The following is a 17,979-nucleotide window of genomic DNA, read 5'->3' on the forward strand; positions in this document are numbered from 1 at the left end:
AAAAGAGTATATTCTGCCTCATGTCTGATGAGAAAGTCTGTCTCATAATATATGTTTTTCCTTGTATAGACGGAGTTGTAGCCTTGGCGTGTTCCTTGAAAGCAAGTTTTCCGCTTCTGGGTCAAAACCTGAACTCATCGCTCCGCCCACATCCCCACTTCTCCGTTCCTGTCGATCCAATCAAGACACACAGCAGCCTCTTCACTGGCAGTCAGAGAGCCTCACTGAGTGACAGTAACTGTGTGTGTGGTTGGTGACTTTACACAAAGCAGTCCTTTTACCTCGATAGTCAACCAGGATCCTACTATGACATCGAACTACAAGTTGCACGGAACAAGGCCACTCAAATCTCCTTTTCTCGTGCTTTAAATTCCCAGGTAGCTTTGCAGGAGACACTGGAGATGTAATTACTTTGTGCATGAACTAAAGTAGTTCCAAACCCCCTTTTTCTCTGCAGCAATGCTTACTGACACGTGCAGGTAGAGTTTTGACCAATCACTTCCAGGGGCTCGTGCAGTGAGGTATAAATCAGGCGGTTGCCGTGGAAACGTCCTGCCACTGAAGAGGAGCATACAAGGTAACGCTAGCACGGTAACTTACTGCTTACAAAGGCACACACAATGTTTAAAAACTGTAAAATTAGATGAATGTTGGTCGTTTGATATTCTTGAAAGCGGATAGAAGTGACAAAGAAGCTCTTAACTTTGACTGCACAACGTAACAGCTACATGTAGCCAAAGCTAGCTGGAGCTTAGCTTTAAGGTTGTTGTGTGCCAGCGTGTCCTGCAAGCGTGGAGGGAAAGTTGAGTAAAGGTGTAAGCTGTATTGCACTTATTTCGGTAATGGCAAAGCGAGTTGTAAAATTACGAAAACGTGTAATACTGCAGCGCCACCTGTTAGTTAGTTAGCTAACGTTAACACAAAATGCTAAAGTCGTCCTAGCAACGTTTCAGCATTTTTCTAAATTGCTGAATGCAAACGTGACTACGAGGCAGGATAAGATATCGTCCTTTTCACCTTGTCGGACGGATTTTTAAAAAACTGAAATGTCACAGCTAAAACTTTGGCTCCGTCGCCCTCTCCTCCCTGACACATGTTCCCTCTCATTTGAAGTCGGTTAGCGCGGATAGCTCGACTAACCGGGGGGCGTGGTGGAGGCTTCACGTGTTGTCCTGTCAACAGTGCAGCATGCAGCCAGCATGCAGCCATGCTCCATGTCTAGAGAAATGCTTATTGTCAGAGTTTGATCGTTTATTGGAAGCAATGATATATATCTCCTGCATCATGTCTCCTTCATCGTACTTCGTATTTGAATACTATTTTTCATTTTATTCGTCTTGTGCTGACACCCATCTGTTTGTGGTGTCATGACTTATAATGAGTTTCACTTTTGTTTTTGATCAGCTCAGGGTTCTGTGTTTACTGTTGGCTTCAAGACAGCTGGAGGAAAAGTTTTCATTATTTTAACATTCAGTCATGTTTAATAACCAATCTGCTGACCTTTAAACTTTACACTAAGCAGGATACATTTGCCTCATTGCCAATGCTATAATATGTGAAAAGACACTGATCTCAGTTTTATGAAACTGAGTCCTTCATGTATTTTAAAATGATGTAATTCACAAAGATCAGTGCCCCTGTAACACTGAGCTTGCTATTATTTGGCATATTATATATATATATATATATATATATATATTTTTTTTTTTTAAAGCGATCAAATTGTGTATTTTTGACCTGGGTTTAATGTTCCCCTCTGCCAAAACAACTGGCCCCAGTTTGGCCCCCTCAGTAAAAGTGGTCTAGAACCACCACTGCATACTGCCAACCAATTTCTTTGTCAGGTCACTTGAAGGTTTACATTAAGGCAAAAAAAACTGAAAACGCTAAAACATTTTGAGGTAAAACAAATGTCCTTCACAACTCAGTATTTTGCGTTTGATTAGTATTTTGTTTATCTGCTAGTTGATCAACTGATTCAGCTTTACTTTGTTCATTTTGTTAATTGTGCTTTTTCTGAAATCATTCTGAATGTCGAAATACGCTTGACCCTGAATTTGGGACACGGCATTTGGTCCCTGAAGTTTGGGTAGATGAAAGTCCCTTGCACCTCCCTGCACCCAACACATAAACATGTGAAGAACTTAATATGTATACGAAAACTGTTTTTATCTGTCTTTATAAAAAATCAATAAAAATGTGAAACATGACTAACAAAGTAGATTTATTTGGGTTGAGTGTAAAAAGAGAATATTTGGTTGGATGAGAACATGTTTGCAGGTTGAGAGAGATAATTTGTCATAACTTTTTGGGGGCACACACATGGTCTATTTATTCAACAATAAATGTCACTTTCTCAAAGGCAGGTATTCACTTTTCCACCTAAAAGCACTTCACCTAAATTCACTAAACAATGTTGCATCCTAATCAAAGTTTTTTTGACAACATACCACTTAATGCACAATAATCTTTAACACACCTTTTTCAGAGAATTTTCTCTCATCTGGAGAGAGTTCATTTTATGTTATAGAACAGACCCTTTATTACTTCCCCATTTAATGAAACAATAAGTTAAAACAAAGATACTGCCCTTACATTTCTCATTGATACTGTAGGGGGCAGTGTTGTCCTTTGAAAGCAGGAAAGCTGTCTCTTGAGAATTTGATTCTGTGAATGTTTTCAATTTGACTAGCATTTACATTCAACAAAACATATGGCTTTAGCTTACTTGGGGATGGAAAAAAAACACTGAAGCCTAACTTATTGTAGACCTTCATACACTTCTTGTAAACAGACATGAATCCATACATTTTATTTACTCCGTTTTCCCATGATATAGTTTCTTATTGTTCTCCTAGTATTTCGACTCGTCTCTCCCATAGCCCCAGAGTTGCAAAAGCACAAAACAAATATAAATAAGCATAACTTATCTCATTGGTGTGGCCTATGGCAGCATAGCATGTCGTGGTCTGGCCTATCACAGTGACCAGCCTATTGTTTTGCTTTCTATAAAATGATCCTGTTACTATGTGAAAACAAGCGTTGGCCTCTCAAGGTAACAAAATAACTCTTTAGCATCCATTAAGTTGAGATCGTGAAAAACAATTGGAAATCGCTTGTTATCATAGGAACATTTATTAAATAAAATGTATGACTGCATGTCCGTTACGGTCTTCTGTATGCTTGAAAGTATAAATCAGCTATTTTTTAATTTTATTCCTCAAAAAAGTTGGAAATTGTTGGGGGTTTTCAGACATTCAAAGACCAAACAAAAGTAATTGTCTCTCTACAAGTGGGACATGAATAAATGAACAATACTTACTCTGCAGGTCAGATCAGATAGCATCCTTTCACCTCCCCCAAGGGATTGATTGAAAAGATACAGACTTTGCCTCCACGAGTTTGTAGGTTAAACTTCAGGACAGGAATATGGTTGATCTGCACATTAAAACTAGCATTTATACTTTTAAAGGAATAGATGTTACCTTTTAATCGCTTGATATTGGTGTTTGGAAGCACTGTAAAAGTAAAACACTTTTAAGCTTTTGGGAGCTCCGAGATCAGGTGTGTTTGGAGATTACAAGGTAGAAAATGAGATGGGGAGTTTGGAGTTAAAAAAAACAAGTGAGCTCTCCGGAGAGAGTAGTAGACTACTCTTTATTTCTGCCCTAAGGTTAGCAACTCAAGGCTACAGCTACCACGTCATCAAGCCCATCCAAATGATGGACTTAACTTTGGGTAATATAATGGTTTGAAGACTTTAGATGTAAGGCATAAAGGTAGAGTAGGATTTTGCATTGATGTGCTACATACAAGAAGCAAATCTGACTGAATTCAACTATGTTTGTACTTTCAGCCTAAATATAGATATATATATATATATATATATATATTTTTTACTGAAGCACTGAACCTACTCTTCAAATCTTGTTTAGGAAAACGTGTGACGATTTGTGACAAGTTGAAGCAAAGACTACTGCCTTCTCCCTTCATGGCCTTTGGACAACATAATGTCCGATGCTAAAATCTGTCCCACTGTGAGTGGAAATCCCCCTCCACCGGAGGTCATAAATTCAAAGATGCCTGGACGCATAACCAATCAGCTGCAGTATCTGGAGAAGGTGGTCATCAAAGCTTTATTGAGGCATCAATTTTCATGGCCCTTCCGCCAGCCAGTTGATGCAGTGGCACTACGTCTTCCAGTAAGTAATAAAAATGTAATTTCTCAGCCCAATTCAAAGATGTGTTTGTGCTGATAAATCTATCGCGAGTTCTTTTTCTAGCTCTAAATCTTAAGTGTAAAGTGTTCACACTCTAAATTGTCTTCCCATGGACTGATAACTGGGAAGAATGGACCTGTGTGTATTCATGAAAATGTCTTTGTTGTCTTTCAGGATTATTATACAATTATTAAAAACCCTATGGACCTGAGCACAATTAAGAAACGTCTTCAAAACAATTATTACTGGCAAGGACTCGACTGTATAAAAGACTTTAACACCATGTTCACCAACTGCTATGTTTACAACAAGGTAGGAGAATACTTTTGCTCTGTAATATTACAGATGTTCATATAACTACCATGTTTATGTGACACTGAAGACAGAGGAGTGCAATGCAATACCTGTATCAAGTAAACCCATTTAATAGCTACATGTGTTTCTCTTTAAGAGTGCTAAAGATTCTCAAAATGATTGTCAAGAGTGTTTGCAACATTAAGCTCTTATGTCACCCATGATAACATGCTGTTTCTCTCCACAGCCTGAAGATGACATTGTTTTTATGGCACAGTCCCTTGAGAAGCTTTTTCTGCAGAAAGTTTCCAAGATGCCAAATGAAGAGTGTGAAGTCACAACAATAACCTCAAAGGAACCAGTCAAAGGGAGAAAGACGAATGCAGGTGCTAAAGATGTACTTTTATTCTGCATATTTTAGACTTGAATATAAAGTTGTTAGTTTATACTTTAAAGGAGCAATACTGTATGTAACTCTGATGCGTAATGTTTAAAGTGGGTACTGCAGTCCAAATTCAAAACCTTGGAGAGAGCTGTCTCACCCCGCCCCCTCCTCTCTAGAGTCGAGGCACTCGCAGGTTACCATGTCGTGGACACTGGAAATTCTGTGTTAGCCAGCTCTGCATCAGTCTGTAAACCTTTCTGCGCTCTAACCTCTCCATTTTTCAAAAGCATCTCCAATATTTATCCTAGAATGACCAAATTTGTGCTCGTGGAGCTTATTAGAAAGGTCACACTTTTTAGGCTTCTTAGGGTAGAATCACTTATATTGAACCATTTGCTTGATACGCTGCAACACCTGTTGCTCTTGCCGTTTGCCTGGCAAACCGAGGGGCGAGGGGCAAAACAGCCGTGTCAGGGGGCCTCCCTTCCGCCTACCTTTTTCTGGTCAAAACAAATACCGGTACAGACCATTCTGGAGCAGGATCGAAACTAAGGAGGCCATACTGGCTTCTGCATTGTTGTCAGAGAAGCCAGCACTTCAACAAAGCATGTTTCCTTAATGTCTGATGATATAGTAAGACAATTTTATGATTTAATTAACTAGCTATCATATACATTTGACCTTTTAAACTGGGTAAAATTGTTGTTTTTTGCTCATACATGCTTGTTGCAGATATAATTGATTAGGGCTATTCAATGTTCCAAATACAATCATATATAATGTAATCTAGGCAGTAATTGTACTTCCTAATTTTCTCATTTGAATGGGTACCTGACTCCTGTGCATGCATTAACTATCTACTGTCATGCAGGTGAAATCAAGCAGGGATCCATTGTTTCAGAAGTTGTCCTCCAGCAGACTGTTACAGTCATTCCTCCTGATGTGCCTACATTTCTCCAACCCATTAAGCTCTCTGCACATATTGATGCATCAGTAAGTATTTCATTGGTTTGGTATCATTTTATTGTATTTAAATTGACTTTTAGTCCTGGAGTTCCCTGTCTTAAATGTTCCCACAAAACTTGTGTTTGGTTTTGCATATTGATGTATTCCTTTTAAAGGCAGGAAACTAAAGTAAGGATTAGTGAATGTTGACCATCATTCACAGTAGAGTGTAACTGCTGAGATCAGCTTGTGGATCGTGTGTGTAAGGGACATACAGTTGATCAAGTTTAATTGGATGTGAAATGGAAATATATTAACTGCTGAATGAGTCTTCCAATAATGTTCCTGTTTGCCAGCAAACAACAAACTTGAATATTAAGAATACATGTCAAACTACTTTTTTATAGTTAGATAGCAAGATACAAATTATAAAAAGATTTAAACATCTGTTTTGTTTAAGCGTGTGAAAATATGCTGATATGTCATCTTGGATGAATTTACATATCATTCAGTACCATACATGTATTGCCTTGAAACTGATGCATTGTTTGCCATTTTAGGAGCTTTTCTATGAGTATATGACTGTAAATCAAAGACTGCCCTGCTTTGTCTTACAGGTAATTTAGTTTTTGTATTGACATTGTTTTCAACCATTTCTGTTGTTGTTTTTTTTAGATCAAAAAAGGTTTTAAGAGGAAAGCAGAGCCGACAGCCGCCACCACCTCAGGAGTCATCAACAGTGAGGTTTTCCCCACTGAGGATCATTCAGCACCTTGTACATTACTCTCCAGGCGGGGCAGTGGAAGGCCCATCAAACCTCCGAAGAAAGACTTGCCATCCTCTGAGGTCAAGGTCAGACTGTCGGAGCAGCTCAGGTGCTGCAATGAAATTCTGAAGGAGCTGCTCTCGAAGAGACACTCCATGCATGCATGGCCATTTTACACCCCGGTCGATGCAGTTGCTTTGGGCTTGCATGACTACCATGATATTATTAAACAGCCTATGGACCTTGGTACCATCAAGGTAAGAGGCTGATTACTCAGAATGTACGTAACATAAATACCAGTATAAGTCATGTATCACAGTTTCATTTCCTCAGAAAAAGATGGATCAGCGAGAGTATGCAAACGCAAAGGAATTTGCTGCTGATGTTCGGCTGATGTTCTCCAACTGTTATAAATATAATCCACCTGCACATGAGGTGGTCTACATGGCAAGAAAACTGCAGGTATACATCTTTAACAATGTTTTATATCTAACTTATATAGCCATACTCAAATGAACCATGCTTTTTGTGGTAAACAAATGCATCTTTGTATTTACTGTTTCTCACCAGAATACATTTGTTTCCATAAGGCCTTATAACCTGTTAATTTGTTTTAAAACAGCACTATCCACTTTGGACTACTAATACCTGGGGATCTCTAGTAGTGATATGATAGCAGAAATTGTCTATGATCCTAAACCGTGTAAATCTCCCGTGGCTATAATCGGTTTTGTTAAAATTCCCACAGCAATTTCATACCAAATATGCCAAATGCAGGTTTTGCACAATTTCTTTCACTGTAAGTTGAGAATGATGGATGTTACGCTGACAAAACCAAAAAAGTTTTTCACAGCTATTTGGTGCAAATCAAGGTGGCTCACCTTACTACACAACAAGAATACTTTTTCACGGAATGATCAAAGTAAAAATCCATTAGTAGGTCAACATCTTGAAATATGATCAGATGATTGACATTCATTGCAGCACGATTTTTACCCACTGTAAGTACATTATTAATGTGTGTAGAGTCTGGACATCTTATCAGAAGGAGCAGGAAAGACAGATGACATGAATCATATGACAGCCCTTTGTAATACTTGTACTGCAAAAATTCAAATCTTAGAAAGTCTGTTTGTCCAATATCTAGTAAAAGATGTCTCATTACACACATTTAGGTAGAAAGAAGCAAATAAGATCTGCACACTGAGGAGCTCCCGTTTAAAGGCTTTTATTGACAAGTGACACTTCAGCAGGCAGTTGTATGAAGTTGTATGTTCATACCGTTAGAACTGTTCAGTGTTGCTAGCCATGTTGCAACAGGAACACTTTTAACATGAAAGGTCTTTGTTTGTATCAACAGGAAGTTTTTGAGGCCCGATATCTGAAAGTTCCCGAAGAACTAGAGGGTTGTCCCTTACCTCACCGGGTTGAAATGGTAAACACGGACAGAGTTGGAAATCTGTTGACGTCAGCAAGTTCTGAAAGTGAAAGCTCCTCAGGGGAGGAGAGGTCGTCAGAAGAGGTGGCCATGCAGCTGGCCAATCTAGAGGACGGGGTTGGTATATACATGCCAGTAAAAGTGCACATGGCTTTTGAGAAGTTAATCACTTCAGTGCATTTTACCTAACTGTATCATTAATGGCTGGCTCCTCAGTTGAAAGCTGTGAGTGACCAGCTAAAGAGACTCAGCCAAGAGCCCCAGCTGAAACCAAAGAAGAAAGACAAGTTGAAAAAGGAAAAAAGATCCAAAGAAAAGTACATCGCAAGACTGAAGCACAAATCCAGCAGATACAAATCTATGGTTGAAAGAATGGCCAACCTCAAGAGCTCAATTATGTAAGTATTTCCCTTTTGTGGTTATAACATGGCTTATTGACCCTATGGCTAATATTGGAATATTTTATGTATGTACAGGCTTGCCAACAGGCACAATATCCATGGAGTACACTCAAAATGTGAGAACGAGGTCTCATCAAAACCAGTGACTTACCAGGAGAAGAAGCAGTTGAAACAAGACATCGACAAGCTGCCCGGTGACAAGCTGGGCAAGTTGGTGAAAATCATTCATGCCAGGGAGTCGTGTCTGCGAGACTCCACTCTTGAGGAAATTGAGGTTGACTTTGAACTCCTCAAACCTTCCACACTGAGAGCCCTGCAGAAGTTTGTTAGAGCATGTCTGAGGAAATGCAACAAGAATGTTAACAGTATGTACAGCTCTTAAGTGTTACAGAAAATGTTTTTATTCGATCAAGTTTGATACGGTTCAAGGTTTTTAAAACAATTCTTTGCAATGACTATTGAGTGTAATTTTCTTTTTCTACCCTGCAGAACAAAAGCAGGTAAAACCCACAGTAGGAATGAAGGCTGGGAAATTAAAGGAGGCTGACAAATCTCAGGTTGTCAGTAAAGAGCAGATCTTTATCAAGAAAAATAAGCCAGTAGGTAAGAACTGACTTGCCAACAGCTTCATCACAGTCACGCTTACACCTGTGAGACACTGACTTTAAAATAAAATGTACTTTTTTTCAGCAGCTAAAGTTATCATATTGCCTGACCTCAACCACCATTCACACCTCAGTGAAGGCAGCAGCTCATCATCCAGCAGCAGCAGCAGCAGCAGCAGCAGTAGTGATTTTAGCACCCCTGATAGCAGTGACTCTGAATCAGGTGAGCTGCCTTCCCTGTCTCCCTCTTCTCTCACCTACGGTACTTTTGTTTACCCTTTTCGCCTATCCTTTGTGAAGAAGACAACATAAGCTACTGCCATCCAAACCCTATCCACCTTGGTTGCACACCACATGTTAAAGGTGCACCATGTAGATTTGGTTGTGGAATTTGAAAGTTGGATAAGTGAAACAATTCTATGCTATATTATCTGAACTAAATACACAAAAATGTATTCAAAGGAAAAAATGAGTCCCTGGAACTCAGTTTGTTTCACTGTTGCGGGCCCCCCACCATAACTTTTATCTTCAAACAGTTACAGGGACCAGATTTTCCTCTGAGGACAGTTTGTGTATAGAGTTATGAACATATACCACATAATCTGTACACTTCTCCAACTTTCACATTTCTCTACCAAAACTACATAGTGCACCTTTAAATTGTAGATGTTTGCACTATGTTTTATTTCAAAGATGAGCACATACCTAATATCGGGACAATCATTTATTCATAATTTGATTTGAATCAATGGTACTGATAAGCCAAGCACAAGAAGGTAATGTCTTTTTTTAATCAGTGTTAAGGTAGTATTTCTCTGACATTTATAGTGCTTACTCTCAACAAAAGTTACTTCATTATGCCTACACTTGAAGTTGGCACTGAGACCTGCCAACAAAATCCAGTTAAAGAAGCTGATTATTGCTTTTCTTTTCATAATTTCCACACAGGTTAAGAACCTGTTTAAATAAAGGTTGGGTTTTTTTGAAGAGTTGTATCACAGACGTGTGCTGCAGGGGAAAATTGCATTGCTCTTGCATGAAGCGTTGAGAGGAAAAGCGCTGCACGTCTGTCCTGTTTCTATGACAACAGCCGCTGTATTACTGACACTGCTCTGTTACTTTTGTTTGTTTTATTTGGGATCGTTCTTTTCCTGAGCAGACATGAAGCAAAAAGGATGTGGGGTACAAGACAGGATACATAGACGGCAAAACTATGGGGAATATCGTACATTTGGAAACGAGCGGGGGTAACATCCACAGCACCTTTCTGAAAAGTTTAAAGATTTTCAACTTTAGCGCTTGGAGCATTAGCACAAAAATGGCGGAGCGCTCTGGAAAAAAGATGCTTGGCGCTGCGCTTTTTCTCCAGCCGGCCTGCTGCTGCTAACCCTCTCTACTCATTGAAGAAGAAAAAAAACACTAATGGTCACAGGGCTTGAATCAAACTTTAAGCATGGATGAAAGGGGTTGAGGTGTAAACCATAGTCATTCGTAGAAAAGTTCAAAAGTGAAAGAGTATAGCTATGAATATTTTATAGAAACTGGCGTGAATGAAATGAAATTAGAGGTCTGGTAGAGGGTGTTGCAGTATTCAAAATGTCATTGTATCATATTAAAACATACTGAAGTGGTTTGCATTTGATGTGAACTGCTTTTGGGAGGAAGAAAAGTTCTGAGGACTGGCTCTGCAGACTCTAAATCATTAATGTGCTTGTCCCTCAGTGCCAAATCCAAAGAAGCAGAAAAGAAAGAACTCTTTTCAGAAGACAAAGTTGAAGGAGACTCACCCTGACTGTAGCATGCAGATATCAGAGACAAAAGATATGACAAACACCGCCGTGGAGACTTGTCAGTCCCATCCTGCTGTGCAGTCATCCACAGCAGAAACCATAGAAGATCATCAGACACTTCTCAATGCAGAGCAGACCTGTGATAATATGGCTTTATCACCTCCAGGTACTACTCACATACAGGTCTCCTTTGTCTCAGCTGACAAGGAATTTAACCCATGCAACAATTTGGCCTTAACACATACCGGTATGTTTTTATTTTAGATTCATTTTCCTCTCAGTCTGTAGCAACCTTTCCCTATCCTTTGTGCCATATCCGCATCAATACTGCCGCCCCGTTCTCACAGATCAGCTTAATCAGCATTCTCACTGCCGGTGGCTGCACATCATAAATCTAGCAATAACATATATAATGAACCTTCCTCCTCCAATGACTTTTCATCTCAGGCTCTCCATCTCTTGCTGCTTTTTCTCTACTTGAGTTGGTTCACATTAGCTCTCTTTGCAAGTCATGTATAGATGTAAAGGACCTCTATTGTCTCTCACATGTGTATGATGTCTTAAACTAAATGCTTTATTTTGGGTTGACAGATTTGTCTGCCCTTCTGTCCCCCATGGCATCTCCAGGAGTTGTGCTGGACTGGGCGGCTGCCAGATTTGAGGTACTTTTGATGACACTGAAACCTCACAGACGCAGCCAGTTTGGATAACTTTTATATCTTTTGACACACTTCGTCTGTACATTGTATGCTCTGAACTGTAGTGTTAAAAAAAAAACATAACTTTGTATTAAAGCAACAATGTGTAACTTTTCCAATTTAAAATAGTAGTTTAAAAAGTGGAGTTGATAGCACCATAACTTTCAAACAGGAGAATGTTGTCTTTCCTCATGTCTTCAATGCAACCCAATCACCTGCAGGATGTAGTTATGGCAGCGGGCCAAGGTCATCTCACTAGAAGTGCGTATGGCTTTATGGCACTTGTTAACACAGCAGCCTTCAATTATAAAAAGAAGCAGTTAGCCTGTCTCTGTACTGTTTGATTTAAAGGCTGAGACTAAGGGGAAGAGGACTGTGATGGATGAAGCTAAGAAGAGAAATAAAAGAGTGACACAGCAAGAAGCAGAGTGTACAGCTCTGCAGATATTATTCATAACAGATTGAGACTTAAGGTTAGGCTGTATCCTTATCTTGTTTTTGGTGGTTAGCAGCTTTACAGGCTGCTGAAAGTCAACTAACCCAAGTTATGTCTCAGGTTTGAAAACAAATAAATTAATAAATCCATTTGACACCAAAAAGTTTTCTCTTTCCTCAGCGATCTTCAAGTTAGCTTTATAAAATTGGAACCCTACAAACCTATCTCAACTAGCATAGTAAATTACCCTCTCCAATGTAACCATTTCGCCACAGCCCATAGATATCATGGTAACAGCTAAATACAGAAACACATTCAAAAAATTTGTAAACAACAGGCCTGAAGATGCTTACAGTCATATTTGCATAAAATCCGGTAATGTTGCTGAACCTTGTCAGTCAACATGGTTGTTTAGCTTCTCACAACACATTTGCCTGCTTCGCACCCTCTGCTTGTCAACATAAATACTTTGTCGAAGAGGGGTAGTGACCTTTGGTGGGTGCCAAAGCACACCAAACCAAAGTCCTTCTTATTGTTGCTTTAAAATCACAAAGGTAAGCCTGTAATAATGTATGTTTATTTTCTACCTCACTTTTGATCTATTGTGACAAAACAAATGATGACACACCATTGTAGTTGTTGCGTACATGTTATATTATATCTAAGACCAATTAACATTTACAGAGGACTCTTGAGGGCCTTTTCTTGTTGTACTAAAGAGCAAAAAACCAGAAATCTCCATTAGCCTTTTGTTGTATCAGAAGAAATCTTCAGATCTGGTGCATTAGTTAGGCTACGTAAATTAAGAAAAATAAACACAGGCATAATTCACATTTTCAGAATCGGAATAAGCTCAAAGGTTTAACAAGGTTTGTTAGTTAAATGGCATTTTGAAAATCATCAATCATCATCAAGCTCTTTGAGATGAAGTAAATTGATCCTTACAAACGTGTCCCCGTGCAATTATATCTTTAGAATTTGATTTCAGGGATATTTCAATGTGTAGTACATAAGGATGATAGTGCAGTTGCTTGCTACCTGCAGTGCTTTTTAACATTAAGGACCTAAATATTTTAACAAGTTAATCCCATCCTTCAGCAGGGCCCGGTGCTATCGCCTCTGAGAGATAGTCCGCTCCCATCCAAAGATGAGACCAGATCCAGTGAGTCTACTGAACTCTGCAACACCGTTCTTTTTTTAAATTAATAACAATTTTACCGCAACATTTCAATGTGTTTTTATACCAGATTTCAGATACTCTGAAGATTTTCCCGACAATCAGGTGACTGGTCTGAATTACACCAACACAACAATTAGATCTACTGAAGAGGAAAAACCCCAAATAACCAAAAAGGTTGGTGATATGGATATGGAAAAGGTCAGTCGAGTATTACAACTTACGCAATTATGAACAAATTATTATCTACTTATCCATGACCACTTCAATCATGTAGTACATTTTTTTATCCACCAGATGGCATTAAATCATTATCTTTCACAACTTCAATGGTTCTATTTAAAAGTCAAAAATGAAAACATGCAGCTTTTTAGATTACCAATGTTGGTGCCATTCTCTCCTAAAGATAAACCTTTGTTTTGTTCAGGACATAGTTCTGAAAAATGCCGTGTCTTGGGCGAGACTGGTGAGACAATCGGTCACTCCAACTGCAATCAAGTCTTCTAGAGAGAGCTTCCAGCAGTTCCGAAAGGCTGTCATAGAAAAGGAAGAACGTGAAAAAGCTCTGAAGAAGAAACAGGAGGATGGACACAAGGAGCGGGAAGCTCCTGAAAAGAGCAGGTATTCAGAACATGCATTATATAAGTATTGAAGAAGTGGATGTAGCTTCTTGCTTTTCAGAAGTGAATCTGATGAAGAGGTTTGTTGAAAATACTTTATTTCGAAAGGCTAGCAGGAAGCTGCTCTACTGGTTCCACAAAGAGTCAGATAGTAAGAAACCAGAAGAGAACATGAGCCTACTCTTCTCACATCTATCAACTCCTCCTTTTTCTGAATGAGTTTATGGTCCCGATCATTCGTTTAAAATATTTTAAAAATAATTTATGTTTATTTTGTATATAATGGCTCAAAAATGTAACATTGAGGATATTACGCGGTATGATTTGGGGCTTGACTATCTGTGATTTGAAAGTCTAAGCCACGCTGGAGAGGTAATAATGCAAATCCACCATGCTGTAAACGTATGGTCACTGTGGCCTGAAAAAAAATAACAATGGGGAAATGTGCCAAACTGAATGCTTCAAAAAGATGGTGAACAAAAAAAAGAGTGACTTGATCATGCTTACATCACTTCTTTTTATACAGTTTGTTCGCAAATCCATTGATCACTTTAGAGTAAAATATTGGTTGTACAGGCTCACATTTCCATACAAACAAGGATTCTGGTTGTAAAAAAATGGGTCTTAATCGCAGGAGTATTTATCTGCAAATACCGGTACTTGACAACCAACTAACACAGACATTCTCCCTCTAGCCTATCTGGCTCATGTAAAGCCGAAATGATCACACAACCTATAAAGGAGGATCCTGATTCACCTGAAAGCATTTGCACAGAGGCTTCTCTAGACTCTCCTAAAGATGTGGAGCATCAAAAGTCTCCAAAAGAAACACAGCCTGTAACCACACAGTCCCAGGTAGAAAGAGAGATGGCCCGCAGGAGAGAACAAGAACGTCGCAGACGAGAGGCCGTGAGTACCACCATCCATGTTATCAATGGATCAACCAATAGTTGTTTTCTTGTCTACTTTGTTAGATTACCAACTTTTCTTTTCTCTTTCTAGATGTCTAGTATTGACATGACTATGCAGCGGGACATCATGACTAACTTTGAGCTGAACCTGGACTAAAAACAACCGGGGCCTGCAGAAGCAACCTTTCATCTTTTCAACACGTCCCTCTCTCATCAGTGAAAATCTCGACTTGTTGCCGCTTTCTTCAGCACTTCAGACAACTTTATGGCAACCTTGTTTGTTTACGAGAATATAAAATAAAATGTTAATTAAGGAGAAAGACCTGGAATAAATAATAAATGGGTCAGCCCCTACTTTGTATTTGAAATAGTTGGTGAATGTGAACTGATCCACTCTTCAAGTTGAGATGATCAGGGTAAAGCACTGTGAAAATCTGTTTGGAACATTTTGTGCTTAAATGTTCTTTTCCCATCTTGATGACTCAACGTACAGCCCACAGCTGTGTAAGAAAAGCTTCTACAGACATCCATAGAAAATGCCAAGTTAAAATGCGTCTTTGTTTAGTTTGCTGTAACGTGCAGTGTTGTTTTGTTCTCATGTTAAGTTACCCCACTTGATTAACCCTCACCACCACGTGTCAGTTCATCATCATTCGTAATAAAACATGAGGTACACAGATATTTAGGGTGAATGTTAAATGCATGTATGCATACTTTCTTTAAGAGAAGGATTCTTGCACAAATGTAAAGTACAATGTGGAACAAAAAGGAGAAGGACTATGCCAAAGTTTCTAACACAGACTCTGATAAACACAGCTCCTTCTATGCTTGACTGGATTGAAAGATGTTACCGTTTACACTCACTGCACTTTGCTGTTTAGACAGTTCTGTTTGTTCCAAAGTTGTGTTTGGAGATTATCAATATTTTCTGTATGTTACAGTTTGTATATGCTAAAGAATTTTTCTTTCCTCATTTTTTACTTGACATAAATAATAAAGTTATTTTCACTAAGTGATTTGCATCACTTCCCTTACTACACCAGGTTTTAATGGCAGTTAGTGCAGATGGCAGCAACCCTTTTGATACAGATTACCCAGAAGCCCCTTCAAAGAATCTTTTGATCTTTGTACAGCAGCAGGTTTGTTAACCAATTTTGATGCCTTCATTATACAGATCCCATCACCAGTGGTGCTAACTTTTGCATTTTTAAAGACCTAAATTTCCTACATGTTCTGTGTTGAACTTTATTTATGATTTCCTTCTAGGTTAATTCAAGTCTCAGATAACCAGAGCAGGACAGGAGCAGTTGGAGTTATGGAAAAGAGAGGATGTAGGCCCAATTATTTGGAACGCAAAATGGGAGTAGTATATTTGTAGTTCATCACTTGATTTTGTCCAGTTATCAAGCAGTGATTGAAAGAAGAGAATATTCTGCTCAAGTCATAGAACTGTAGTATGTGATAGAAGTACGGTCTTGTAAACTGATATCTAGACCGCAAGAATGTCTCACACAACGCTGGGGCAGGTGGGGGACAATGTGGTGGCACCTTCACAAAGTTGTGGTCAAAAGGTCATGTATCTATGGAGCTGCCAACCTGAGAACACTGTAGGCTGTGAATGTAAGGTTGGCCCAGAGGTCTTGTAAAGCAGCAGATGGGTAGCAGAAGGCCAGAAGGGGTGTTGTCAGCGAAAACCTGTGTGGCAGCATTTCAGTTGGCCCAAAAAAAAGTTTTGGCAAGCCGTCAGGCGACTCAGTAAGAGAAATCAAGCTTTGCTCAGGCTGTGCTCAGCAGGGGAGAACTGCTGACACTAACTGAGGGTATTGTTGGGTTTAAAGGAGACCCTTTTCATAACTCCTTAACTTATCCGGTACTCCCTTCTGGGGATGACGCAGACTTTCAGGACCCTGAGAGCCTGAACCAAATCCCTGGTAGTGTTCTTTGAGGTAGTTAAGAGGCGACTCAGCGATATGGGTGGAAACTTTTGAAGTTGGTAGGGAGAGTGCATGTTGATGTGCCCTGGAGGAGGACTACAATTTTTTTTTGTAGACCAGGGTATAGGGAGGGTTGACAGCATAGACTGTAAAAAAAACATGTAGTCTCAGTGACGTCAGCCATCGGTTTCTGAAGAGGGGTTTTGAAGACAGGATGGCAGACGCCTCATTGTCTGTGCCTAACTTTTGATCAACTAAGTAACAGGCAGAGTGGAGTAAAAGTATTGCCTTAGCCTCCTGGGAACAGCTACTACACACCCACCGGTCAGTCAAATCAGCCACATCTCGAACTATGGAAATGCTGCACGGCGCCATAAAGTGTGTGTCAATTAAGAAATTAGATATTCAGACCAAGACTGTTTATATACCAGGCTGTAAATATGTTTAATTCTGCTGTCAAATGGGCATGGTGAAGTGAGGCATCATGGGGCTTCCAGGGCTCGAGGAAACTGCACTTTTTTTTTGCACTTCCACATTGGCTTCTTTTTTTAATACGAGGTTGCTGCTTGGTTAAGGGTCCAGCTGTGGCTTACATAAGCCCTCAGATGCAGTTGGGTCTAAACATGGTTTTGTTGTCTTGGCTGTGATGTTAGTGATGTTTAGTGTTGCAGAGAAGTCAATTGTACCTGCAGAATGGGAGAACAATGTGGTGGCACCCATTTTTTAAAAAGGGAACAAAGGAAGGATTCTGCTGCTGTGAAAGTGATGCAACAGGCCTTTGTCCTTACAGGCTTAGTGGATGGGTCATGAGTGATTGTCAAGCCAGTCTAAATGTCTTTTGTGGATTTGGAGAAGGATTACAACCATTTCACTCCAGGGAGTCTAGAGGGATATAGTATGAGTATGGAGTAAAATGCCGGTTCTATGAGCCATCAGGTGCTTTTTTAATCTGAGTGAAAGCTAAAGCTGTGTCCATATTGTGAGCAGAGTCAAACATGGTTTCTGTGATCGTCAGGCTTGACAAGGGTTATCTCTTGTAAGGAATCTAAAATATTTATTTTCATGCAAAGGTTGTCAAGGCACAGCCATGGGATGCTTTGGCTTCATCAAGCTGCGACCTTCCACACATTAGGGGTTGCATGACTTCAGATTGTTGTAAGTTGACAGTCGTGATAATAGTGGAGTCGATGTCTCATAGGCGCTGATGACGTTATCAATAAAACCACCAGAAGGGAATGTTTTGCAACCAGCAAAAATATGTATTTGCAAAACTCATATGCTGCTGAAACCTGACAGTTAATACATAAGAAACAGTAGGATGCAACAGCTGCAGTACAGTATGCAACAATAACATGTGTG

The 17,979-nt window shown here is 39.5% G+C and overlaps 1 protein-coding gene across 5 annotated transcripts; it reads left to right on the forward strand.

Moving 5' to 3' along the window:
- Positions 1-3,943: 3,943 nt before the first annotated feature.
- Positions 3,944-15,702, forward strand: brdt (bromodomain, testis-specific). Of its 5 annotated transcripts, none has more exons than XM_061030609.1 (18): positions 3,944-4,202; positions 4,395-4,532; positions 4,762-4,900; positions 5,771-5,892; positions 6,520-6,867; positions 6,944-7,072; positions 7,971-8,165; positions 8,265-8,446; positions 8,525-8,814; positions 8,939-9,052; positions 9,140-9,277; positions 10,777-11,091; positions 11,436-11,506; positions 13,077-13,140; positions 13,226-13,356; positions 13,583-13,776; positions 14,471-14,684; positions 14,778-15,702. In XM_061030609.1, the coding sequence occupies exons 1-18, from the start codon at positions 4,011-4,013 to the stop codon at positions 14,841-14,843; spliced, it is 3,042 nt and encodes a 1,013-aa protein (XP_060886592.1). In that variant the 5' UTR covers positions 3,944-4,010; the 3' UTR covers positions 14,844-15,702. The 5 variants fall into 5 exon arrangements, with proteins under 5 accessions (XP_060886592.1, XP_060886594.1, XP_060886595.1 ...); XM_061030611.1 differs by having other exon boundaries at positions 13,226-13,332; XM_061030612.1 differs by having other exon boundaries at positions 10,777-11,010.
- Positions 15,703-17,979: the final 2,277 nt, after the last annotated feature.

The sequence above is a fragment of the Labrus mixtus genome, chromosome 3 (assembly GCF_963584025.1).
Source record: "Labrus mixtus chromosome 3, fLabMix1.1, whole genome shotgun sequence".
Lineage (NCBI taxonomy): Eukaryota > Metazoa > Chordata > Actinopteri > Labriformes > Labridae > Labrus > Labrus mixtus.